General features: G+C 53.9%; 1 protein-coding gene across 2 annotated transcripts; it reads left to right on the forward strand.

Annotated features, from left to right (window-relative positions):
• The first annotated feature begins 313 nt into the window (after nt 1-313).
• LDLRAP1 (low density lipoprotein receptor adaptor protein 1) lies at nt 314-23,977 on the forward strand. Of its 2 annotated transcripts, none has more exons than XM_055331859.1 (9): nt 314-487; nt 9,104-9,246; nt 10,059-10,171; nt 12,380-12,494; nt 17,765-17,837; nt 18,195-18,281; nt 18,839-18,969; nt 20,391-20,425; nt 21,931-23,977. In XM_055331859.1, the coding sequence occupies exons 1-9, from the start codon at nt 400-402 to the stop codon at nt 22,073-22,075; spliced, it is 930 nt and encodes a 309-aa protein (XP_055187834.1). In that variant the 5' UTR covers nt 314-399; the 3' UTR covers nt 22,076-23,977. The 2 variants fall into 2 exon arrangements, with proteins under 2 accessions (XP_055187834.1, XP_055187835.1); XM_055331860.1 differs by having other exon boundaries at nt 20,394-20,425.
• Nucleotides 23,978-25,715: the final 1,738 nt, after the last annotated feature.

Genomic DNA, 25,715 nt, shown 5'->3' on the forward strand with positions numbered 1-25,715 from the left:
GGACAGGACCCTCTGACCCTAAGTCTGATCACCTGTAAAATGGGCCCCAAGTACCTTTCAACTGGGCTGCCTAGAAATCCTAGGAATAAGGGGACGGGGAGAGGGAGGAAAGGAGCGGGCAAGTCGGGCTTTGGACCTTACCCTAGGGGCACCGTTTGTGGGGACCCCCTCCGGGAGCAAGAGCAGAAGCCCGCACTGGGCGGGGCGGGGCGGGGCCGCCGGGGCGGGGCCGGGGGCGGGGCCCGGGCGGGGGCGGGGCCTGCCCGGCCATCGCCCCGCCCCGTCGGACGTCGGCGCGGAGCTCGCGCCGCGGGGGGAGGAGCGCGGAGCCCGCGAGCCGCGCGGCCCCGGCGGAAAGTTTTCCCTGACGGAGTTTTGGCGGCGGCGGCCGGAGCGGCCATGGACGCGCTCAAGTCCGCCGGGCGGGCGCTGATCCGGAGCCCGAGCCTCGCCAAGCAGAGCTGGGGGGGCGGCGGCCGGCATCGGAGTGAGTGTGAGCGGGCTCGCGGGGCCGGGCGGGGGTCGGGCCGCGCCGGCCGGCCCTGCGGGGCCCGAGGTCGCCCGGGGTCACGTCGGGCTCCGGCTCCCGGGCGCGCTCGGGGCGGCGGGGCGGCGGGGGGGGCGGAGCCCGGGCCCCCCAGGTGCGGGCGGCGAGTCGGCGGGGCCGCAGGTGAGCGCGAGGGCACCGGGCGCCGCGCCGCGCCGCGCCGCTCGGGGGAGGGGGAGGTGCCCGCGGAGCCCCGGGCCTCCCCGGCGCCCGCCTCCCGCTCCCACCGCCCCGTGAGGTCGCCTTTGACTCGCCGTCGCCCAGGACCCGACCCAGGGGTGCGAGCGGGGTTGGCAGGTACCTGCTTGAGGTTGGGGGCGAGGCTCGGCCCGGGGTCCCAGGACGTATCCAGAGCGCAGCGCCCCCTCCTCTTCCCACGTCTGGGTGGCGGGGCTGGCTAATTTTGAAACCTGTTTTCTCTCGCACTTTCCCCCTCGGGCTTCCAAAGCCCCCGGGCGCCCAAGCGAGTGGCAGACTCGCCGCCACCTCTCGCCTCTCCCGAGGGTGTCTGGGAGGCGCCCCCCCCCCCCCCCCGTCTCAAATTACTCCCAGGGAACCCGTCACCTGGCACCTTCTTCCCATGAGGCCTGAGAAACCCAGCCCAGGTCCGTTTTTTTTTTTTTTCTCCAGGAGAAAGGGAGTGGATTGCCTGGAGTCCCAGAGGCCTTCCTGGTCGGTGGGGAGCCCGACCAGGACTTGTGTACACTCCCACCTCCCACTCCTGTCGAGCACCTGGGGCTCCAGGTTCTCCTCGCACCTAGAAACCATTGACACTACAGTCACACCCCACCCCCCTTCCTCCCCTCCTGGGCTCCTTCGGGGGGAGCCGAGTCCTCAGAGTCCTCAGTGCCAGCGTGTCTGGGCCTAGGAAGCCCGCCCTGCCCCTCCCTTTTGCCCCAGTGTGCTGTTGCAGCCGTAGCCACCTCCAAAACCAAGGCTGGCACTGGGAACATGGACTGGTGCCTGCTGGTGGGGATGGGGTCGGAGACCCATTAGGGCTGGTTTGGGCCAGACGGGGGATGCACCACCTCCCCCATTTACTGGCCCTCTAAATAGCCCTTTTAAGTATTTTTGGGATTTGACTGGGACTTCTGAGAATAATGGTTTGTTCCGGTGGGGGAACCCTGCAGTTTTCTCCTGGGATGAGGGAGGAAGAGGGTGCTGGGTAAGGGAAGAAAGCTTAGAAGCCTCTGATTCTGAGGAAAGGGGAGAGGTAGGCACCATGGATGGTGGAAAAGAGTTTCTCCTGCTGCCCTGATCCCGAACAAGTCATTCTCCTTTTTGATCCTCAGTTTCCTCACCTGCAAAATGGGGATAAAGAATTCTAACCTGACAGGGATGTTGAGAAAGTTAGTGATAATGCTTCTTCTTGACAACTAATTGATAGTTTCCTTCTGTCCGGCTCCCACTTCCTGTCATGATGACTCCTGTGGTGAAACAAGTTTTGGGGGCCCAGAGAAAAGGAGAGGAGAACGCCCTCCCCTGCAGATCCCCAGAAAGCCCAGAGTGCTGTCTTGAGCTTTCTAGAATCTTCATCTCTCCCTTGTCGTTGTCAGTTCCCTTATCTTTAAGTTGTAAATAGCGATAGTACCCAGCTCAGATTTCTTTCTTTTTTTTTTTTTTTTTTGGTGAGGATTAAATGAAATAGTGTTTTGCCTGGAATAGCAAAGGGATTCAGTAAACAGTAACTCCTGCTTTTGTCACTTTATATTTTACACAGTTTTTGCTTCTCTCATTTCATTTGCTCCTTTGAAGTAACGGCAGGGATTCTTATCAGACCCGTGTCAGAGATAAAAGACCTGAGGTGTCAGGCTCTAACACAGCTTCCTAGAGGCAGCACCCCACATCCCCAGCCCAGGGGTCTAATCCCCGTACCCCCTGGACTCCAGCCACAGGAAGAGCTGGGCAGGCCCCATCTTAGGTTCGGCTGACAACCCCTGAGAACAGTGGTGGCCACAGGGTAGAGAGGGAAGCTGTGGGGTGTGTCTGGGCTGAAGATGCTGAGAAGGCTTGGCTTGAGATGGTGTTCTGGCCACCTGGAACTGAGACCTGTGGTTGACTTTTAGGGCTAAAATGAAGCCAGTGGAGTTAAGGTTAGACTTGACACCTGCTATCAGCTTTGAGCCTCAGCTGGGATTAGCACGATTGTTGTTTTATTTGTCGAGAAACTGAAGCCCAAAGAAGGGAGGCAGCTTGGTTGAGGTCACACAGCAAGCTAGAACCCCAGGCTTTTTTTGGATGGAACCTCATGACCACCTGTCTCCCGGCTGGTCGGGAGTTGGAAGGAGAACTGTCTCCCTTTCCCACACATGTCTTCCCCATCTCTTCAGGAACCATAAATATTTTATCTCAGTCCCTAGCCAGGGATTTTCCTTTCTTCCAACTGCCTGAAAATTGACTCACCCTGACCCCTCAGATCCCTTCTTGGAAAGAAGGGTCTCTCTGATCCTCAGGTTGCTTCCAGGTTGTCCAAGGACTCAGCAGGTAAAAAAATATGCAGGGTACAAGTTCCAGGAACGCTAGAGTCTGGTGGTACACAGGGGACAGAGACTCTGTCTGTACTTAATTATAATATTCACAATAAAACATAGTGCAAATAAGCCCCCAGGTCATAATACGTATTGATCACAAACTGTGTGTCACACACTGATAGGTACTGGAGAGTGTGGTGAACAAGTCAGTCTGTCTGGAGGAGGCAGACAGAAGGACCAGGGTTCAAATGAAAGGTGTGGTGATAAGTAGTGGTGACGCCGTGAAGAAGGATAAAGTGGGCTGAGGAAATGGCGGGGACAGCTTTCTTAGAGTAGTATCTTGCTTTGGGTTCTAGAAGGCAGGTGCTGAGAGAAGGATCTGAGTGCAGATAAAATCTATTTGGAAAGAGATCCCAGGAAATCTTTCTAGGAGAAGTGAGAGGGGAAGAGAGTCCAAAAAGTGGACAGTATGAAGCCAGTCATCAGCATGGGTGACCGGAGGCCATCCCTTGGGATGTACTTTGGGAGCTTTGGGAGGCAGTAGAGAATGTGCTCTTCGGGTATTCTGTTTGAGGGGCAGTTCCTGGCAGTGGCGGGTTCAGGGATGGGAGCCCTTAATGCCCCAATGAGCATGGGCATTGATACCTCTGGCAGCCAGAGCTGCAGGCAGAGGTGGCATGTGTGGAAACGGTGTGTACTGAGGGGATGGCGGTGGGGCACTGAGCGTCCGTGCAGGCAGTCAGGAAAAGCCTCTCCAAGAAGGTGACTTGGAGCACATGTGAGGGAGGGAGGGAGGAACCTGGGAACAGCCTTCCAGCCAGAGGGAACAGCAGGTGCAGGGGACGTTGAACTGGAGGCCGGGGCACTGCTTCTCACAGGTCTGGCGGCCGAGGGAGGCATATGTGCCTTGAAGGAGTCAGGTCGTCCCCTGCTCACCCTGTTCAGGCAGCATGCAGGACACGATGCCCATCCCTTTGTGAGGTCCTGACCCCTGCCTCACATGGGAAGGAGCTCGGTGGGCTGCGGGAGTGGGCGAATGGCATGGGGCTGTGGGAGGCAAAGACCAGCGTTGTCAATTATGAGTCATGGCCAGACTCCTCCGAGCCTCTTCATCTGTAAAGTGGGAATCCTAATATATCCTTGCCTCTCCTCAAAAATATTGCGAATGGCTGCGTGCACATTCAAGCTCTTAGCCCTCGACCCTGGATAATGACAGTAGTTCACACTTCAGTGGCCCTCAGTATGTGCCAGGCATGGTTCTAAGCCCACCTCGTGTGTGAACTCATTTCACCCTCACAACAACCCTGTGCGGTGGACAAGCTTCTTGTCGCAATTTTTAAGTGAGGAAACGGAGGACCAGGGAGGTGAATGGAGTGCCTGAACCCCATAGCCCATCTCCAGACCCCATAGTTTTAACCTTTACAAGCATGTTTTTCTCTTACAGAGTAAGTAGCCATCCAGGAAATGAGAGCTTACACTATGATCATTTTTTAATGATTTTCTTTTGATAATCTTAACTTCTGAATTTGCCTGACACTTCTTACATGATGAACCTGTTTCTGATGATGATCTTGAGGAACTGAACCCATTTGTCAGAGACTGTGGCCTTAGAGAAGCAGCTACATTCCAGGTCATGCCAGGGCTTGGGTCGCCTTCTCAGATGTTACTCTGTGGCTTCTGAGGCCACCTCCCCACCAGACTAGAAAAGGCTGGAGGCCAGGGCCCTTGGATGGTTCCCCTGGCCCATGGGTTTGGCTATAGCTCTGATGTTCCAGACACCAGCCAGGCTGGGTCTCCTGGGCAGCCAAAGGGGCACAGGGCACCCTGCCCAGCTCCAAATCCTGGGCAGGGGGCCTTAATGAGTTTGCAGCCGCGAGTTAAACTGGGCATATGGTCCGTCCCCAGCTAACTGTGACAGCAGGTCATCTGTAAAATTGCTAAGTTAAAATAGCGCAGTCATTACCCACCACAGGACCAAAAATAACCAGGACCGGAACAGGGCTGTGGACTCAGGCCTGTATTTGCCTGAGGGCCTCTGGGAGCTCTTCCCAAAGCCCCGGGCTCCTCCTAGGAAGGAGCATGTGGCCGCCAGCCTGAGATGGATGGTGAGCAGACACAAACTCTGCATTTGTCTTACTGAGTGCTCTTTGGTGCAGGTTTCTTCAGGGAGGGTGTGGGCACCAGAGACCTTATGAGTCATGCCCAGAAGGACAGTATAGGAGGGGAGACAGATTTCCCTCCCTAGAGGGGAAGGAGGATCTTGCTGGGCCGGGAGGATAGGGTAATGGGAAGGAGGAAAAGGACGAGGCCGAGCCGTAACACTGGACAGGAGTGCACCTTCTTCTGTTCCTGGGGGAGACGCACATGAACGAGAGTCCTTCAAGAGGAAGACACATGGTAGGCAGCTGCTGGCTGTGAGTGATGTGGCTGGAGAAGGAAGAGAAGGAAATCCATGCTCCAGAGAGGCACAGCGACCCTCTGACAGAGGGCCTCATCAGGAGGCGTGACCAAGGGCGGGGTCCTGTGCTAAGCACATTACGTTTTATTACCTCATTATCTCATCAAAGGGTCAAAACAGCAGCCCTGTGAGCCTGGGACTGTTGTTTCCCGCATTTTATTGGAAGAGAAAACTGAGGGTCAGGGAAGGTAATGAATTTGCTCAAGATCATTCAAACAATGTCAGAATTGGGATTCTAGGATTAAGAGCTTTGCTCTTAACAGCCAGGCTATCCTGCCTTCAAGAAGGCTGCCTGGATGAGGCTAAATGCAAGGGGTTTCAATCAAATAAAGGAAAGGGCATTTCTGATAGAAGGAACTCCTTAAGCAAAGCTAGAGAAGTGGGAAAGAAAATGTTACATCACGAAGAGGCTCTACATGATTGGAGCTTCTGCTGTGTGTGCTCAGGTGCGTGTGAATGAGTATGTGCATGCAGGGATATTGTGGGAGAGAAGATTGGGACACCTGTGACTCCCCTGTAGTCAGAATTGCCTCTAGTGGGTTGGGGTGTGTGTGTGGGAGTGAAGCTCTGCCTTGTGGGATCTTACCCAAGTCCCATCCCTCCCTGGGCCTCAGTTTCGTCATCTGTCATGTGAGGAGTTGGGGCAGAGGGTCTCCAAGGGTGATGAGTGGTAACCAGTCTACCAGGGCCCTCATGAAAGAGGCCACAGAATAGGGGAGGGGTCAGGCCAGAAAAGGAAGAATGCAGAATATGCTAAGCATTTCAGAGGTCAGGGAGGACTGGGGATTGTTTTGACAGCAAAGAGGTCATCTGTGACCTTGGCAAGCTTTGGCCCTTTGGAATAGAAGGAACGGAAGTGGCTTTGGAGAGGGGCCAACTGAACCAGAGGAAATGGGGTAGTGGGGACACGAAAATGGCGGAGAGGAAGGATGCTTGCTGTAGGGCAGGGATGGATAATGAGATGAAGGAGGCCACCCCTGATTAATTGGTATTGCCTGCCTGGAGCCTTATATGGAGAAACAGTCCAAAGCCGAAAATCAGAGGGAACAGAGCTGCAATCGATTAGCAATGTCTGTCAAGGACCTTAGCGATAGGCATTGCAGCGTGTAGTTTAGATGCATCTGGGGTTGAGAGTGGTAGTTTGAGTACCCACTGAGGGGAAGCCTCAGGAATTAGGAATTGTGGGAAGAAGTATCTCTGGCTTTAGGAACTTCTTTCTGACCTTTTGCTAAAATCAAGGTAGTTTGCCTCATGAGAAGATTATATGGGCTACTGGTCAGGAGCTTGGGCTTTATTTACAGTCAGACAACAACTAATGTGACAAGTTACTTGTCCTTTGACTCTCCCTTCCCTCCTCTGAAACAGAAATGAAAGAATGTGTGCCTGCAAAGTACTGTCAATGTTAGAAGTAATGGTAAGAGCTGCTTTGTTATTGTTGTTTTTGTTGCTCGCTAGCTCTGTTCTGCACTGGTAATATGGTGGTGTTTGGTTTCTTTGAGAGCAAGGCTCAGATGTGATTTTCTCCGGGACTTCCGTCACCCATCCCAGAACTGGGACACCTCAGGGACTTTCTGATTCTTTTTTGGAGGATCAAGTGAAGTAGGCTTGTGATTGATACAGCAGTGGATAGGGTCACTTTGAGGGTCTTCTCAGTGGGGGCTGGGCCTCATGTTGGGTCGGTGGCCCAAGTTCAAGGGCTAGAGAGCAATGGGCTGGGGATTGGAGCTAAGGATGGGGTTTGAGACATTGCAAGGCTGAAAGAACCCTTGGAGTTGTCCAGGTCATTTCTTCACTCAGCAGATACTGAGTGCCAACTACATGCCAGACTCTGGATGACCCGTCAACAAGTCCCTGCTCACCTGGATCTCAAACGGGGACTGGGTACACCCGTAAGTTCTTTAAAACATCCCTCACCCAACATACGTGCATTATTTTTCAGAGGAGGAATAGTTTCAGAAAGGGACAGTGGCTTGTTCAAGTCAAAGCCAGAGAGGTGTGGGTATACAAGGCTCCTTCTGACTGGTGCAGAGGGAGGTAGAGCTCCGGGAGGAGTAGAACTCCCAAGACAGTTGCTAGGAGGGACAGCATGGGCCAGACAAGGGAGAGGGGCCCAGTGCTGCCACCTGGACCCAATAGTGCAGGAACCTCGGAACCAGGCTGTGCCAGCCCAGAACCTCAGCTGCCCTGGAACCATTGATGCCCAGTCCTAAGCTTTCTTCCTGTGGCTCTTCCATTACAGCCACTGAGGGCCCTTGGAGGAGCAAGAAAGCACAGGATTCTCTCCACTCCTCTCTCAGAAAATGGTCCAGGGAAGCTGGCCCTGGCCATGGTGGCCCCTGGAAACTGGTTCTTCTATGGATCCTGCCCTATCCAAGATTGTGTGCAGCTAAAGAGCAGTTTCCTCCTCTTTAAAGTACAATCCTAGTACCTCCTACACTGCAGCATCAGAGAAAGGATAATAAAGGACAGGCAAAGGGCCTTGACAGGCAGGAGCATGGGGTGTTCATTGTCTTGGTGATGGGTCTTGGAAGGGTCCCTAGAGACCTTTCTTCCGCTTCTGGCTTCATTGCTTCCAGCTGAATGATCTGGGGAGGGATCCTGGGGTTGTTCAAACCACTGATGAAAACCACACATGCCCTCCTGCCTGCTCAGGGCCCTCTCTCATGTGGATGAATGAGGCAGGGGCTTTCCAATTCTCTCTCTCTCCATCTGTTTCCCTACCCAGTGAGCTGGGCTCATTCCCCCATTTCCCAACTTTCCTGATCTCTGTCATGGCCAGAGTTTTCAGAGGACCTTTCCATGTGCCTTGCTCTGTGTCATTGCTTCAGCATTACTGTCTTAGAGAGGGGAAGGGACTTCCCCAACACGTGCAGGTGGTGGGAAGCAGAGCTGGATTCAGGAAGCCTTCATAGGATGTCATTTGAGCAATCACCTCTCCCATTGCCGACCCTATCACCACCTCTTTCCTGGTCCCCCTCCTCCCTGCCTCTTCCTCTCTAGGGCTGTGCAGATGGAGGCCAGTGGAGCAGGCTGGGGCCCTGGGAGCCACCCAGGTTTGAGTTCTAACTCCCAACCTTTTACTCACTGTATGTGGTCTTTGTCTGATGACTTTGCGTCTCTGAGCCTCAGTTTCCTATTTCCTAATCTATAAAGTGAGGATAACATCCACGTCACAGGACTGTGCAGAAGATTCAGTAAAAAAAAAAAATAAATAAATAAAAATAATAAATAAATAAATAAATAAATAATAGCATGGTTTGCTCTCAGCAAGCATTAGTGTTGAAGTTGAATTTGGGCTTTGAACTTGAAAATATGGGTTCGGATCTTGGCTCTTATACTTGGCTGGCTCTGTGGACTTGGTTGTGTGATTTTATCTCCCCAGGCCTCAGTGTCTTTGTAAGTGGGTATGATAAAAGTATCTATCTCATAGATTGTCGTAAGAATTAATGAGGCTATTTTATATAAGGTTTCTTAGCGTGGTTCTTGGTGAGTCCTGGAAAATGTTTGTTCTTTACTATAGGTAAAAATAATGGTAGATAGACGAACCCAAATGCCCCTTGCTACGTCTTCCCTAGGAAGTGGGGGCTGGGAGGACAGGGTCTGAGGACCTGTCTTCTTCCTGCCCAGAGCTGCCAGAGAACTGGACAGACACGAGGGAGACACTGCTCGAGGGAATGCTCTTCAGCCTCAAGTACCTGGGCATGACGCTAGTGGAGCAGCCCAAGGGTGAGGAGCTGTCAGCTGCTGCTGTCAAGAGGATTGTGGCCACGGTGAGCCCCAGGCAGGGTGGGGGAGCCATGAGCCAAGGGCCAGCTTCTTGAGGTACCACTCATCCCCTGCTTATTACCCTGATTGGATTCATCTGAGCTGTTCCTGCCCCTGAGTCCTCTTGCATCCAGCTTAGGGACTCTGGTAGAGGGGAGCCACTGGGCTTGTGGGGTCAGGGTCAGTGTCCTCCTCCAGCTCTTGTGGCCATGGCCTTTTCCAGCCTCACCTCCCCCAACTCAGGTCCCCTGCCTAAGGGTTGGTGACTTAGTGCCAAGCTGTCACCCAATCACTTGCCCTCTGGCTTGAGGGACAGGGTAACCCACCAGAGACCAGCTGTCCCCCATCCCTAGCTCCCCATCCTGAGTAAGCATGGCCCTAGATGTGCACCTTCCGTGGTGGCCTTGGAGCCCTCCACACAGACCTTCACACGTGTAGTAGGTGGAGTGGGGAGTCCCCAGGAGTGATCCTGCTGGGTTGTGATAGCCCTGTCAGTGCTCAGAGTCTGCGGTCTCTCCTGTGTGTCCTGGGGCAGGTCCTTTAACCTCTGAGTCCATTTCCCCCGAGAGAAGCTCTGTTGCCTATAAGGATGACTCAAGGTCCAGTGCCTGGCAGACAGCAGGTGCTCTGTGAGCAGCAGCTGCCCTGAGTTTATTACAGGAGAGTGCGGATTTCCATCCTCCCCAGAGTGTCTGCTGTCTCTACATTGAGGCCTCACCGGGGGCCCCGAGTCTGGGGCTTGGACAAGCTAGGTGCAGTCCATGAGATAGTTCCCAAGTGGGGCACGCAGGCTTCTCTGACCCACATCTACCCCAAGGCCAAGGCTAGCGGGAAGAAGCTGCAGAAAGTGACTCTCAAGGTGTCGCCACGGGGGATTATCCTGACCGACAACATCACCAACCAGCTCATTGAGAACGTGTCCATTTACAGGTATGCTCAGCATTGCCCACATTCACTCTGCCACTTGGGTTAGTGGTGCAGGGGCTGGAGTTGGGGGGGGTGTCACCCTTTCTGAATCCAGGCTCCAGCACTTTCCATCTGATTGACCTTGGAGCCTCAGTTTCCTTGTGTGTCTGTGCAGTTGGAAACAGATGCTGCCTCCTTGTGCTGTTAGGAAGTGCTGAGTGCACAGTGCCTGGCTGTCAGTGGGCACTTGGTAGAAGGCAGTTGCTGCTGTCATTATTTCTAGTTGAAGTAGGCAGCTGAGCTCTAGTCAGGACTAGGACCCCCTCCCTACTGCCCCTCCTGAGGCGGGCTGCTGAGTCAGGCTTGGAGCAGAGCGCTGCCCAGTCACTGCCTTTTCCTTCCACTGTGAATGCAGCAGCTCAGCTCTGAACATGTGGCCAGGCATTCAGGGAGGCCTCAAGGCAGAGTCTGAGGCCAGAGTGGGGATGGTATGGGGGTGGGTACTGTTTTCAAGGAAGCAGAGCCCAGCCCTTGGAACCTCAAGCTCTCTCTGTTCCCTCCCTTGGCTGGTCAGTTGTAGGATTTCAGTGCTGGAAGGGACAGTCCATTTTACAGACAGAGAAGCTGAGGCTCGGGGAGTTGCCCAAGGCCCCACAGTGAGGTAGTAGCTGAGGTGGGACCAGGGCACCAAGGCTGGAGTTCTATCCAGTGGGCACCCAGCTGCCGGGCGTCCCTCCACCCTCTTGCTTTGTCTCCAAGCACTGGCTCAATCCACTGGAGCACAAGCCAGTACTGGAGAGGTGAGGGGTGGGGGTGGGCGGGGTTTGGTCTTAGAGTTTCTGGCTGGTGTCTTCCTCTCACCTTCCTGATTGTGCCTGCCTCCTTTAACTAGGGGAGGCCTCAGACCCAGCCCTTGCTGGCAGAGAGGACATGGAGGGCAAGAAATAGGAGGGAGGGTATAATATTTCCCAAGAAGGCAGAGAAGGAGGGGCCTGCCTGAGGGGACCCAGCAAGGCCTGCCCCGGGGAGGTGGCAGGAGGCTGGATTCCCTGGGATGGAGAAGAGGTAGCTGCTGGCCTGGGGGTCTTAAGTGGTGCTGATCCCTTTGTTCATGGCTGTGATAGGAGCTGGGGCCACACTGGGGGAAGGAGTTAGCTGAGCTCCTGTCCCACCTCTGGGCTGCCAGTTCCTCTCTCTCTCTCTCTCTCTCTCTCTCTCTCTCTCTCTCTCTTTTTAAAGATTTTATTTATTCATGAAAGACACACACACACAGAGAAAGAGAGAGAGAGGCAGAGACATAGGCAGAGGGAGAAGCAGGCTCCATGCAGGGAACCCGATGTGGGACTTGATCCTGGGACTCTGGGATCACTCCCTGAGCCAAAGGCAGATGCTCAAGAGTTGAGCCACCCAGGCATCCCATCTCCTAATTGAGATTCCCAGGCTGAGCAGGCAGCAGGGAAGGAGCAGACGAGGGGGCATGGGGGCACGTGTTCCACCAGGAGGGGATTGCGTGTCCCTCCTGGTTTGGCTGGGGCTCCCAGTCCAGTCATCTTCACACACTCACCCTGCTCCCAGCTCCTCCACCTCTGATCACAGCTCTGGGGCAATTTGCCAGCAGTGTCAGTCACACTGGGAGAGAGGGCCTAGAACTCCTCCAACCTCTGGGCAGGGGCATGGATGGAGGGCAGGGAGGGAAGGCCTGGTAAAGGGCATCGGTGGGTAGGGTGGTGTCCTGCTTCCCCTTCCGTCTGGTCAGCCCAGACCCTTAAGGGTAGCCTGACAGTGGTTATAACCTCTGCAATCCGCAGGTGAGTACAGGTCTCAGCTCTGCCACTAGCTTGGTGGTCTGAGACCATTAGCTTCAGTTTTCTCGTCTGCAAAGTGGGGACAATTATAGAACCTGTTGGAGGGCAGCTCTGAGAATTAAGTGAAGTCATATCTAAAACGTTGCCTGGGATGCAGGAAGGGCATAGCCATTACCATTTTGGGGTATGGCTCAGTAAAGAGGGGAAGTACCCTGTCTTTCCCTGCATTCCTTCCTGCCTAGCCTGGGTGCCCCCCATCGATGGCCCAGAATGCCAGTCCCAGAGGCCAAAGCCGTCTCCAGAGTCTCCCCCTGGTGGAGTAAGATGGCTGGCTCTCAGGGACTCAGGGGAGATGCCCTATGGGGCACCCCAGATGTGGGCAGGCCCCTGTGCCAGGTTTGGTGACACTTCCCCTGTTGTCTTTCAGGATCTCCTATTGCACAGCAGACAAGATGCACGACAAAGTGTTTGCCTACATTGCACAGAGCCAGCACAACGAGAATCTCGAGTGCCATGCCTTCCTCTGCACCAAACGGAAAATGGTCAGTGGGGAGGGCCTGGGGCCCTGGCAGGCTCTGGCCTTGCCTCAGCAGCCCTGCCCTTGGGAGAGGCAGGACCCAGAGGGGATGTCACTTAATAGGAAGTATGAAATTCCTGGGAACCCCACATGGATGGTGAGAGCACCGAGTAAGGCCGCAGTCACTGGGCAGTCTGTCACTGTGGGCTGCCCTGGCTGGCTAGCCTGGCCTGTGGGCGGTGGCAAGCCAACGTGGGGTAGGGGGAGTCTCTCCTGTCAGTAGTATGGTCTGAGGGTTCGGACCCTTGTAGGAATTAGTCCTTGGAGCCTGGTGATCAGAGGACCCAGGGGAAGGGCAAGGGGACTGGCTCTCTGTGGCCGGAGCGGGGAGGGAAATGGCCATTTTTGGGTACCTACCATGTGCCTCTTTCAGTGATGGATTTTAAGGGAGCTTCTGTTTAGTCCTCACAGCTCTGTGAGGTGGCAGCTGCTACTGTCTTCACTGTTTTTATTTTTAATGAGGAAGCAGACTCACAGAGGTCAGCTGTCTTGCTGAAGATGACACAGCTGCCCAGGCAGAGCGAGGGTTTAAACCCATGTTTCTCCCCCTCCCTGCATGACCTCGGGAGCCCTGAGCTCCTTACCCCATTTCCAGGCTGCCTCCTTGCCACATCCAGCTGAGACAAGTGGGACCTCCGTGGTCTCTGGGTTTTGTCTTGAACTTGGGGACCGGCAGCCAGAGTGAGTCCACTTTTGATGTTGAGGCTTTCACTTTGGAGGCCCCAAGGTCTGAGCATCTGCTCTGTGAGGAGATTCCTGACATTTATTGGTTTAGTGTTGGCCCCTGTTAACTGCTGTGTGGAGCCCAAAGCCCTGCTCACCATGCCCTATGGTCCTCCGAACCAAGGAGACGGGATCCTCTCTCCTCTCATCGAGGACACGCACTCTTACGTGGCCCCCAGGCTTGCTGCCCCCATCGGGGCCTGCTTGAAATATGTTATTGGTTTCCTAGAGATGCTGTAAGAAATTACCACAAATTTAGTGGTTTAAAACAACCCAAATTTATTCTCCTATGGTTCTGGAGGTCAGAAGTCTAAAGTGGGTCAGCAGAGTTGTGATCTTTTTGTAGGCTCCAGGGGAGAATACATTTCCTTGCCTTTTTACAAGTTTCTAGAGACCACCATTCCCTGATTCCTAGCTCTTTCTTCAACCTGAGGGCCAGCAGTGCAGTACTAGACTAGAAGAGTCTTCCTCCTGCTTCCATTGTCACTGGCTCTGACCTTCCTGCCTCCTCTCTCTTAAAAGGCCCCCGTGGCTGGGCCTCCCAGGTAATCCAGGACAACCCCCATCTCAAAATCCTTAACTTAGTCACATTTGGGAAGTTTCCTTTGCCATTCTAGCTAACACTCATGGGTTCTGGGGATTAGTTGTGGACATCTTTGGGGACTATGATTCAGCCTCCCACACAGGTCTTTTGGAGAGAGCATTACAGGACGAGAAAGATTAGGGGTCTGATCCTGGCTGATATGCTGTGTGATTATGGATAGGACCCTGCCCTTCACTGGGCTGCTTGCCCATCAGCAGAATGAAGAGGGCACCTCATTGACCTCCAGGATTGCTCTGAAAGGCCCCTTTCTTATGTGTACCTTGTTTCTTTCCTTCAGACTTGGTGTCGCCAGCCACTCACCCAAGGCCTCGTGATGCCCCAGGTCCCTGAGCTGCAGTGGCTTCTCCCATGACAGCTTTGTTCTCACAGACAGTGACTCTTTGCTTTGTCTCTTATGAGGCCACACAGACTTAAAAATACAGGCTCATTATGTCCCCATTGTTTGTCTCTTCCTCCCCACTGACCAGAGCAGGCACTGGGCAGGGGCAGCTGGCCCACAGCCACTGCAGCAGAGTGTGGACCCTGGGTAGGAGGGGCTCCAGGCTCCAGTGGCTTCCTCTGGGAAGGGGAGGCAGGGGGTAAAAGAAAGCGGATGCTGGCCCAGCGGCTAAAGGGAGGCCTGGTCTGGGGCCAGAGGACTTTAGACAGGCTTGAACAGAATCAGCCTGCCCCCAGGCCAAGAGGTCAGTTATTGAGGAAAACAACCTGCCCACTGCTTGGCCCTGACAGCAGGACCCTGATCCAGCAGGGGAATGACTACCCAGGCTCTTCACTTTCCCTGGCACATTTTGCTCTGTGTCAGGAGCTGACTGGCTTGATTCTGGCCTAGCCACCCTTTCTCAGCTGGCCTTTGCTCTTCAGGGAGCCTTGGGGAAACCCTACAGACAGCCCAGCACAGGGCAGTGTAAACAGGCCACCTATTTACTGGGCCCAAGCTGGCAGTAGCCTGGCCATGTTGGAAATCATGAGATTCTCAGGGCTTGGTGGACATTTTTTGAGGAGGCAGAAGTTGAAACGGGGATCTCAGGTTCTGCAACCCCCCCTGCTGCCCAGTGCCTCCACGATGTTCGCCACTGCCTGTCCGGGGCTATGCCCTGTGCTGGGCACTGGGTACTCAGGGAATCAGCCGTAGAGATACCAACAAGAGGGTGGGAGAGAGGAGCCAGGATTCGGTAACTGGAATATAGGGGGTGGAGGTCATTAAGTCTCACTGGAGGTCAGTAAGACTTCAAGAGGAGACGTTTGGAGTCAAGCTTTGAGGGCTAAGGAATAAGAGTTTGCTGGCCGAGAGGAAGGGGGTGGTGGTAGAAGAGTGCACGCACCCCAGTGTAGGAATCAGCACGTGCAAAGACACAGGTGCAGAATTAAATGGTATGATTGGTGGTTGAGGACTCAGCTGTGACTGGAGCCGGGGTGGGTGGCCAAGGAGAGTCAACCTGCTGGGGAAGCTCGGATTTGCATGCTGACACAGCCCTCGTTGCCTTTGGCTGGGGGCCCACTGTCTTCGCGTCCCCACCCTTTCTCGCGGGGCTGCCTGCATAATGGAGAAGTCTAGGACCACCCAGGGAGGGAGGAAGGGGTTCCTCTCTGGGTCACCCACCAGTTCAACTCAGCTCAGGCAGCACAGGCACCAGGCCTCCCTTCCCTGGTGACTCTTGTCACGACCAGGATGAGTTCCTCTACAAAGAAATACTTCCCTGGGCCCAACTGGGAGGCCTCCGCCAGCCCGCAGCCTCTGGATTCTGAAGTGAAAGTGGGGTTGCCAGCTTGACGGGGGCCCAGGGTTGCAGTGCAGGTAGACCAAGAGTAAACAAGGTGGCGCCCCCTAGTTCTACCCCGGGCAGCAGAGCCATTCTCCCTTACATGGCTGTTGGCATTCCTCAGGTACTCCTTCTGTGCAGGATTTATGCTTCTGGGGCAGCAGAGCCATAAGGGACACATGGCCCGACTTGGTCTGAGGGCTAGGCTGGAATCTGGGATCCTGGGGGGTCCTGAGCTAGACTTGGCCCCTTGCAGGAGCTAACAGCCTAGTTACTGGGAACAAGCCAGAGGTATGAAACACTGGGTGAGGTGGAACCCGATTCTGGTGATAAGAGACCCAAAGGCTAGAGGCACTCCTAGGAGGGATAAGCATTTAGCCTGCGGAATAAGGGACGGAAGACCTCCCCGTGGGCAGCCCTGAGCAGTCCTTTCTTGTAATGCTGCCCAGATTCCTGCAGCCGCCCCAGAGAGCAGGGCCCACCCCGCTCCAAGTCCCTGCCCATCCTGGGCTTGCAGCCACGTGCACACATGTGCATCTTGGGTTATATTTGGTTTACTTGCAGCTCGGGATTTCAGGGCGAAAGGGCAGGAATGTATGCAAATGAACAAGTAGATTTATGCAAAAACAGTATCAGGTTCATGCCCCCAGATATCCTGGAGGCAAAAATAATGGTGTTTCCATCTCCCTGCCACATTAGGTGACCAGTCCTGTCTTGGGTGTATAGTGAGCTGACTCCGGCTGGTAATCAGCCCATATTTTTAGTTCATGGGCAATTCTCAATGGTAACTGGGTCTATTAAACTTGATTCAGACGTGACAGCTTAAATTGTAAACAGCTGTGAAGAGTTTCATACTTAATTACCATATTTAAGTTTTGCCATAAAGCACCCGTACTTCCATCAAAAATGTAAATGACGAGACATTCAAATGAGATTTTATACTTCGTGAAGTTTAATTGGCATGGATCAGTCAGCTTGTTTAAGGATTTTAAATTTTAAAAAAAGTTTTCAAGGCAGTAGCCACAGATTCATTTCTCAATTAAATCAAGTCGTCTGGTGGAGGGGAATGGAGTGGGTCCAAGGCTGGTTTAGGCCTGAACTTGCGCACTTGAAAGAATCCAGTACTTTCTTCCCCACGCCCAGGCTGTCAGAAGGAAGCTGGATGTTGCTTCCAGCTACAGCTGAGCTCTGGGGCTCCCACTCCTAGAAGCTGAGCTGTGATTAACCCTGAACTGGAAGCAGAGAGAGGAAGAGGCTGAGATGAACGTGGAGGCTGAGTGAGGCCTCTGGAGGCCTGCCCCTGGAGCCAGTGCGGTGTTACAGCTCTGGAGGGCTTTGGTCTGCTCTGGGGATCAGCGGTGTTTAGAACGGGTTCTTGCCTTTAGGGAGCACCCAGATGGGGTGGCACAGGCATGTGAGCTGGTGATTCTGTCATAGGCATGATGCCAGGGAGAGGTCGGTACCTGAGGGGCCTCTGTGCTGGTGACCTGAGAGAGCTGGTAATATCTGAGTGGGGTTTGAAGGGGTAGATGGGAGTTCCTCAGGGGTGAAGGGCCGAGATGTGGCCCCCTCTGACAGGTGAGTTATGACACTGAGTGGTTTTGGTCCCCTGCACGGGCACACATTGGCATCTTGGGTCCAGTTATAAGTCCCTCTAACAGTCATAGAGCTAACCAGAGTCTAACCTGTGCTTCTGGCTGTGGCTCATGCAGGCAGTGACCAGGCCCTTCCCAGTTCTGGCTTCTCTGTTCTCTGATTCTAAGGGCTAAATTACTGTGTGAAGTGCTTAGGTAGTTGGAGTGGGGGCTTCTTGGAGGAAGTAAGCCTCCTAGTTATTTGAATATAGAGAAACCCAAAGGGAAGGGAAAAAAGTGGAAGGGAACAGCCATTGCAAATGTCAGGGCTGGAATAGAGGTGGGAACCCTGGCTGGGCTGCCTGTCGTGAGGATGTGGCCCCATCTGCCTGCAGAGCGTGTGGCCTCGTTACACCCCTAGGCTGCTTTGGTGACATGGGAGGGGCCAGAACTCTGCCTTCACCCATCTGGCAGTTCAGAGCCTTGAAGGAGCAGAGCCTCGGGGCTTGCATTTCAGACTTGCCATTACCTGCCTGACCTGCACCCCGCCCCCAACCTGCTTCCTGTTTTTCAGGCCCAGGCTGTCACCCTCACAGTAGCCCAGGCTTTCAAAGTTGCCTTTGAGTTTTGGCAGGTGTCCAAGGAAGGTGAGTCTTGTTCGGGGACACCGTGGTGGGTGGGGGTGGAATAGGGGAAGACTGGTGGAGTAGAGAGGAGTGGGGAGTGGGTGGTCAAGCCCCCGGAGTTCAGGTCCCACTCCACTTCATCACCTACCTGGTTCGTGTCTGTGGACAGGTCCCTTCACCTCCCTGAGTCCGTGTCCCCCTGTGAAGAAATGGGAACAGCCATCTCCCTTCCCCAGGGCTCTTGTGAGGGTCAGATCTGCAGTTTCTTTCCTCCCTGGTGGATACCTACTGCCCGCCCCTTGAGATTGGCTGCAGCCTGCCTCTGTCCAGCGATTGCTGGGGGCAGGAGTTCCAACACTCTGTGCTTTGGTCCCACAGAGAAGGAGAAGAGGGAGAAAGCCAGCCAGGAGGGAGGGGACCTCCTGGGCGGGGGCCTCCGAGACAGCACCCCGTCGTTGAAGAGCCGTGAGTTTTGGGCAGGGGGTGGGGCCAGAATCAGGCTGTGTGATCTGGTCTGCCTTTCACCCAGAGGGCCCCATTCCCTCCTGGGCTGGGGCAGACCCTTGGTTTCTTGTTTTTGTTTTGTTGTTAAATAAGTAATACATGTTCGTTATAGATGAATTAGAAAATATAGTTAACGATTGCTCGTTTTGGTGCATGTTCTTCCAAATATGTCTCTATGCAGCTATATAAATATATGTACACGTCTCTGTGTAGGCATTTAACATCCTCTCATGTGATCTCTTAAAAAACTTAACACCCTGTTGTGAATGTAAAAATTTTAGCCTAACACATTAACACATTAGCTGGGAAGAGGTTCTTGCCTTGTGGACAGCTGTCCAGCTGCTTCAGGAGGTGCACAGGTGGGGCTCTGGGTGGTCTGGTTTATAGGCCTGGGAAGGCCATTCCTGAGGATAGAGTCAGGACCAGGATAGCCTGGGAGGCTCCAGGATGGGGCTGGGAGATGAGGCCTGGAAATAAGAAGCTCTTCCCACTGACACACCTGACCGGACCCCTCATAGTGGTTGCCACTGGGAACCTGCTGGACTTGGAAGAGACGGCCAAGGCCCCGCTGTCCACAGTCAGCGCTAACACCACTAAAGTGGACGAGGCACCCAGGCCTCAAGCCTTGAACAATAGCAGTGTTGTCTGGGTGAGTGGTCATGTGGCCTGGGGACCCCACAGGGATCCAGCGAGCCTCAGCTTGATCTCTGGTTGAGGCCTAAGGCTGTTGTAGTGCCCAGGTCCTGGCACCCATGACTTTAGTCCTTTGGGAGGGCCAGACTCAGCCCAGCAGCCCCCAGGCCCAGGGTGGGGGGCACACAATGTTCCCTTTGAACTCGGGGCTGCCTCCCCAGCAGGCTTGGCTCCCAGCACAGCTGTCTCCTCACAATGCCCAGCCTCTTGGTCTGAGCGTCCATGGCTCAGCCCACCACAGGACCAGCCAAAGGCTCCCTTGTTCTTGGCGTGGGCACGGTTTGCTCCCGACACCCCTCCCCGCTCCGCCATCTGAAGGAGGAGCCTGAAGCCTGGCGGTCAGCAGTTGGCCCCTGACTCACTCTGTGACTCAAGGCAAGCCCCCTGACCTCTCTGTGTCTCAGCTTTTTCATGCCCTCAATAAAGATGATGACCCCTGCCTGTAGCATCTCCCAGAGGAAACTAGTTTCTTTATTAAAAATTTTTTTAAATTTTTCACTTGGAAATAATTTTGGTCTTAACAAAAAAAGCTATAAAAACAGTACAAAGCGTTCCTGTTCACCTTTCATCCAAATTCTTCAAGTGTCAGCGTCTCACATAACCACGTTACAGTGATCGACATCATTAACATCGATCTGATGCTGCTAAGTAATCCACAGGCCACAGTCACATTTCTCCACATGTATGTCCTTTTTCTGGTCTAGGATCACTTGCAGAATCACACGTTACTTTGTCGTGTCTCTTTAATTTTAAAATATCTGGAATGTTGACCCACTTGAAAAACTCAAATCCTCTTCCCTGTTGGGAGCCACCCAGCGGCCCCCTCGAGTAGGCATCAGTTGCCTGTTCTCTGCTGCCTGGGAACCACCCTTAGCTACCCCTCTACTCAGGGAAGCTGCAGGGAGCCCTGCCCATTGTTTTCTCACCTAAGCTCTGGGGTTCCTGCCACCAGGTATCCCTCATGAGCTTGGAATCCTGGCTCAGTTTTTGGAAGTGGATGAAAGCAAGAAAACCTTCCCTGCCCCCTTTGCTCTTCAGCTTGAAAGCCATCGACTTCCTCCAGTCCAACCCCCTCACTTTCCGGAAGGAAAAGCTGAGTCCCAAAGAGGAGCAGTGACTTGGCCAAGGTGTCACCTGGGTAGTGGCAGAGCTGCGAATTGCACCCACCCAGCTGCTCTTTTCTCCTGTTCCACTTCCCAGGCTTGGGCCCATGGGTTGAGATGCGTGTGGCAGGGGCCAGGTGGGAGGCCTGTCTGGGCCTGTTCCCCGGGCACTCACAAGATTCCTGTGCTTGTGTCTGAAGTCCTCATAGCTTACCCGGGGCTGGGACAGGCTCCCCCACTGAGGGTTCATGTGTCCTGCTTTGTTTTCTCCAAGGAGCTGGATGATGGCCTGGATGAAGCATTTTCAAGGTAATGTTAGTTGGACTCCTTGTGCTGGCGTTCATGGGCTCGTCTCTGGGGTCCTTTGCCATATCTGAGAACATGAACTCTGACCTTTTCCAGAGCAAAAAACTCAACTTGAATACTTCCAGGGATGGGGAACTCACTATGTGGGGTTGGCCAGGTCTGCTAAAAGGCTCTTGCTGTTGAATCAAAAACTGTTCCTAGTGGCTTCTCTACCACAGTCTGAGATGAACTCAGTACTTGCAGCTTGGGTTGGTTCCCTCTTCCTACGCTCGGTGTAGCCTTGTAGACCTGGCTTTTTGCAGACTTTGTTCCCTCCAGAGGCTTTTGCAGTTATGGAAAGGGGCAGGGAGGAGGTGATGCTTAATTAAGCCCATGGAGCAATACATAGAGGAGGAATGTCAGGCTTAGCCAGCAGATATTTTGGTCTTGCCTGAGGGTGGTGGCATTTCTTCATCTTCCTGGGGGCCATTCCTGTAGCCATGGCTACCTTCATCTTGGGGACATGGCTTGGGGAAGGCTGGGCTGAAGAGAGCCCTGGGCAGCTCAGGGTTCTGAGCACTGGGCCTGGGCCAGTCAGGTCTCCCTGTCTCCCTGGGGACCCCAGGCAGTCCCCTTCTTCCTCCCCAACCCCTCCCTGCTGGAGCCTGCTAGAAACCCCAGGGCCCAGCCAGGGCACCTGGGGGTCAGCATAGGTGGCCCTTTCACGGAGGCAAAGACATTCTTTTTACCCTGTTTCACTAGCTGACTACAGCCCCCTCATTTTAGGAAAATCTTCTATTTGCTTTTTCCAGATTACTTAGGTATCTTGTGCCCTTTATTAACAACTCTGAAAATCAGCAAAGCATTAAACAGGAAATAACACCATCCTATAATCCCACAGCCCAGACTTTTGGGCTTAATTCATGCTAATCCTATACGTATATACTTTTTTTTTCTTTTTGCCTTTATCAACTCATGGTATTTGTATTTGGGGGTCCTCATTTTCACTTAACACTGACACATCAGGAGGTTTCCCCAGGCTGTTAAAAACTTCTCGTAAACACCTCACTTACTGCCTCACATTCTTTTAAGGACCAGGGCTGTAATTTACTTACCTCTCCCCTATTCTTCGGTTACCTTCCTTTTTAAATTTGTGTTTTGAACAGAGTTCTAGGCAGTAGTCTGTCTGCTTCTGGCTATACCCCCTCCACCCCGTATGTCCCTCCTGCCCTCACCAGCGCTCCTCTTCCTCTTCTTTCCTGGTGGAGTTGGGGCTGGTGTTGCTGCCCTGGCCTCTCTCCATGGTGGTAATGCCCCTGCCTACCCCCAGCGTTTTCTGAGCCCTTTGGTCCTCCAGGGTAGACTCCAGTCCGAGGCTCCAGCTCTCCTGACATCCAGGGCTTTCTCCTCTGGCCCCTGTGTCCCAGCCTTCTCCCATCCATGCCCTCTCACTTCTGACTGGGAATGGGCGGCTCAGACTCCTGCCAGCCCCTTCCGGGGCCCTGGGCTCACACAGCTCTGCCTTCCAGGCTTGCGCAGTCTCGGACGAACCCTCAGGTCCTGGACATTGGATTGACAGCACAGGACATCCATTACGCCCAGTGCCTCTCACCTGTCGACTGGGACAAGCCTGACAGCAGCAGCACCGAGCAGGATGACCTCTTCAGCTTCTGAGGGCCCGGACTGGCAGGACACATGACAGACCAAAGCCTCTCGTTGCAGGGTGGGCCGGCTCCAGGACCCCAGCCTCCCTCTGCTGGTTGGCAGCGCCCTCAGCCTTCGGGTCAAAGCTGCAACCAGTCAAGCAGGGGGGAAGGAAAATTTTTTTTTTCTTTCTTTTTTTTTTTTTTTAAGCCCCACTCTTTCTGTAAGTACTGAAGGATGCCTTGAATATTTATTCAGTGACTCCTGGTTCAACTCGGAAGCTGGTTTTGCGTCAGGCACGAGCGCAGTGTTTTAACCAGCTTTCTGCCCTCTCTCAAGCAAGCTCTGCTCTGCTGTGGGTGTCAGGACGGTGACCAAAGCATTTTTTGTCTCTCCTCTCTCTAAGAACCCAGATTTCCGTGGTGGCACCCCCACTTCTGAGCACAGGAGGGCCCCGCAGCCTCAGGAGAGCGCTGTGTCCTCAAGTGTGCCTTCCACTGGGGCCCAGCAGGCCTGGGCTTGTGCCCCTGGCCCCGGGGCTCTCAGAGACAGAGGGGAGCCCCTGACCAAAGACAACATGCAGCTGGCACTTTAAAGCACGGCAGGTGAGGCCCCCAGGGGCTCCTCAATGGTGCTGCATTGCATAGAGCTTTCTGCCCTTACAGAAGGGCCCCAAGTCACTGTGGATGGTCCCCATCAGTGCTCGGAACCAGTGGAACCGGCTGCCCACAGGTCCCCGGGGTCTGACTGCAACAGTGGGGATCATTTGTGTGTGACTGACCTCTGTCGGGGTCCCCCACCTGCCCTTTCTCCCTGAGCTGGACGGGAACGTGCCCACTCATCCTGTCTGCGTGGGTATCTCTGAGCCCCAATTCCCCATGCTTCCTGGGACTGTGTGGAGCCCAACACTGAGACCTGGTCAGGACATTTCGGAGGAGGAGACAGGCCCCAAGCCTGGAAGGGGTGGAGTGCAGAGTAGAACCGGATCTGATGCCAAAGTTGCCTCTCACCCTCGCCTCTCCTGGCTCACACCTCCTTTCTTTCTGGCTTTGTTGTCCTCCCAGGAACCAAAAACCCCAGCTATTTTCTGACCAAAATGTGTTTCATAACAAACCATCTGGTGCCTTTCCACACACAACTGGCTTGAGCCTCTGTGCCCTGCTAGTTGTCTGGCTGCCGATTTCTGTGGAAATGGAAGTGTTGATGCTAATTTGGAGGGTGAAACTAAATGAGACCCCAAAGCATTGAGCTCTTCTTTCCTGACTCTCATCCCTGGATTGGGACGTGCCAGCAATAGTCTGTATCCTCTTAGTCTCCCTTCCTCCTCCCACCTCTCCTCCCTGTCCCCCTCCCTCCACCCCGGGGCTCCCAGCAAAGCTGCCAGTGACCTCTCCACCTGGAGGTGCCTCCCAGGCCTGGCTTTACTAAACTTGAGTCACCAATGATAGTTGGAGCGGGTTTCACCAGCCCAGGAAAAGCACACACCATTTCTCAGAATCTACTTCTCTAAGCACTTGAATCAGCACAAAGATAGGTGCCTGGCCAAGGAGTGGGGTGGCATTTGTAGCATCTTTATCAGAATGTGGGGATCAGTTCCTTTCCTGCCCAGCTCCTGCACCTTGCTGCCCACCCCAGACCTTGGTATTGGCTCCTGGATTTGTTACGAGGCAGCAAAGGTAGGGCCCGACACCAGCTGTTCCTGGCACAAGGGTCCAGGAGCCCTGAGAGGCCGTACAGAGTGTGTGTGTGTGTGTGTGTGTGTGTGTGTGTGTGTGTCTGAGTCCAACCTGGCCCTTGTGTGGGTCTCTTGGTGACACGCTGTTGGTGTACTCCTGTGTATCTGCAGATGAGTCTTGTGCTTTGCTTTGTGTTGCTGTAAAAGATGTTCTAATGAGGAAAAGAATAAGTAATAAAGGTTCTCTTTTTGAAATATATATAAAGAGCACTTGGAGGGAGTGGCCTGTGGCTGGGTGGGAACACAGTGTCGGGCAGCTCCTGCCTTTAGTGGTTGCAGTGGTAGTGACCACAAGCCAAGTCGTGGTGGGAGTAATGGTCTGTGGTCTCCTGGTAGAAGCCCAGAGGAGCCCCTTTTTACCCAGCCAATGTGGGTGTTTGGCGAGGTTATCCTGGGATGGCTCGGCTTACCAGCAAGCCAGTGCAGCAGGAACCCAGGTCAGGGCTGCCTGGCCAGGGGTCTGTGAATCCATGGATTGTGCATATGATTAGGTGTGTGTCCGCATGTGCATTTTTCTCGGGGAGGATGTCCATCACTTCCATCACATTCTCACCTGGGCCCCCGATGTGCATTCCTTTGGCACACTATGAGCTAAACACAGACTGGGCCTGGGACTCTAATGCTGGGGTTGGCAGTCCACAGTGGATCCAAATGGACTCCAGACGTGCGGCTTTGGTGTGACTGGGGACCAGCGGGGGGCTGGGGGAGGGGGCAGGGGATGGTGGGAAGTGTTTTGGTGACTGGGGAAACCCAAGGCCTCACTCAGGCTGTGACCCTGGATTAGTCACTTCTTTCCTATTTGGGAAAAGGCTGCAGCAAGCTCCACCCTCCCACCTCCCTGGGTTCTGTGAGACTCGGGGGTAACCATTATGTCATTGGCTACTGAGATGGTTCAAAGTATATCTCAGAGCAAAAGGCATTTGGATCCAATACATTTAAGGAAGTCAAAGTAAAATTGACAGTAAAGGGAGCTCCCGTTAACTGAGTTCTTACTATGTACTTGGGGCTGTGCTGGACTTGATCTCATCTGAGCCCAGTGCTTTTAGCTCCTTTTACTGCTGCAGCGCCAAGGCTAGGGAGGAAGGCAGTCACAGGCCCGCACTCTGCAGAGCCCTTGGCCAGACTCAGATCTGTGTGACCCTTGACCCCACCACGTCCTGACCTCCCTGGAGCCGCACCTGTGCTCCTGCTGCCCAAGGCCTTGTCAGCCCCACGGTTCCTGCCACAGAAAGACCTCTCTCTCCAGGCTCCAGTGGGGGGTCTCTTCCAACATTTATCTCCTTGTCCCTTTTAACAGTGATACTTAAAATATCCGGAACCCAGAGGCGGAGCCCTCTGATGTCAGGCAGACTCACTGTGAATTCTGAGTGGATCATAGATGACTAAGTAATTCTCTCCTTTCTTCTCCCATAATCTGAAAAGACACCCAACAAGTTCATCTTTCGGTTTAAATCTGGCCAATGTCTTTAGTCTCCGGATGTCTCAAATTATGAATCCTGAGCACCCGCCGTCTGTTCTTTCATGCATAACAGATGAAGCCAAGAAGAACAAAGTTGCCTTTCAGATTTGACGTGACCTTCAGCTTCACTGGGTGGATGTTGAGGTCTTCTCTCCCAGGAGGAGACACCATCCCATTGAAATCTCTCCGAGGACTTCTCAACAAGCCCAGAGAGGGCATCGGGGTGGATTCTGTGCCCTGGGTTCTGGCTTGGGGTCTGGACTTCCTCCTCCTCCCACCCCACGGATATGGATCACAACAGGTGGCCTGTTCATTGGTTAGGACGTGGACCTTTCTCTAGTGCTTAATACATGCCAGGCCCTGTTAGGTCCTTCACACCTAATACCGGTGATAATAGTTTAACAACTGTGTTAGGAGGTGGGTGGTCCTAGGCCCATTTTCAAGATGAGACAACAGAGGGTCAGGGAGGGTGAGTG

The sequence above is a fragment of the Nyctereutes procyonoides genome, unplaced genomic scaffold (genome assembly GCF_905146905.1).
Source record: "Nyctereutes procyonoides isolate TBG_1078 unplaced genomic scaffold, NYPRO_anot_genome, whole genome shotgun sequence".
NCBI classification, from domain to species: Eukaryota; Metazoa; Chordata; class Mammalia; order Carnivora; family Canidae; genus Nyctereutes; species Nyctereutes procyonoides.

What these genes read in the sequence shown, in the direction of transcription:
- LDLRAP1 (XM_055331859.1), top strand. Translation starts at nt 400, where the DNA reads ATGGACGCGCTCAAGTCCGCCGGGCGGGCGCTGATCCGGAGCCCGAGC. An exon ending in TTGGCAGGTGTCCAAGGAAG is followed by an intron (nt 17,838 to 18,194) that starts GTGAGTCTTGTT and finishes TTGGTCCCACAG; the next exon opens with AGAAGGAGAAGAGGGAGAAA. An exon ending in CTGGATGAAGCATTTTCAAG is followed by an intron (nt 20,426 to 21,930) that starts GTAATGTTAGTT and finishes TCTGCCTTCCAG; the next exon opens with GCTTGCGCAGTCTCGGACGA.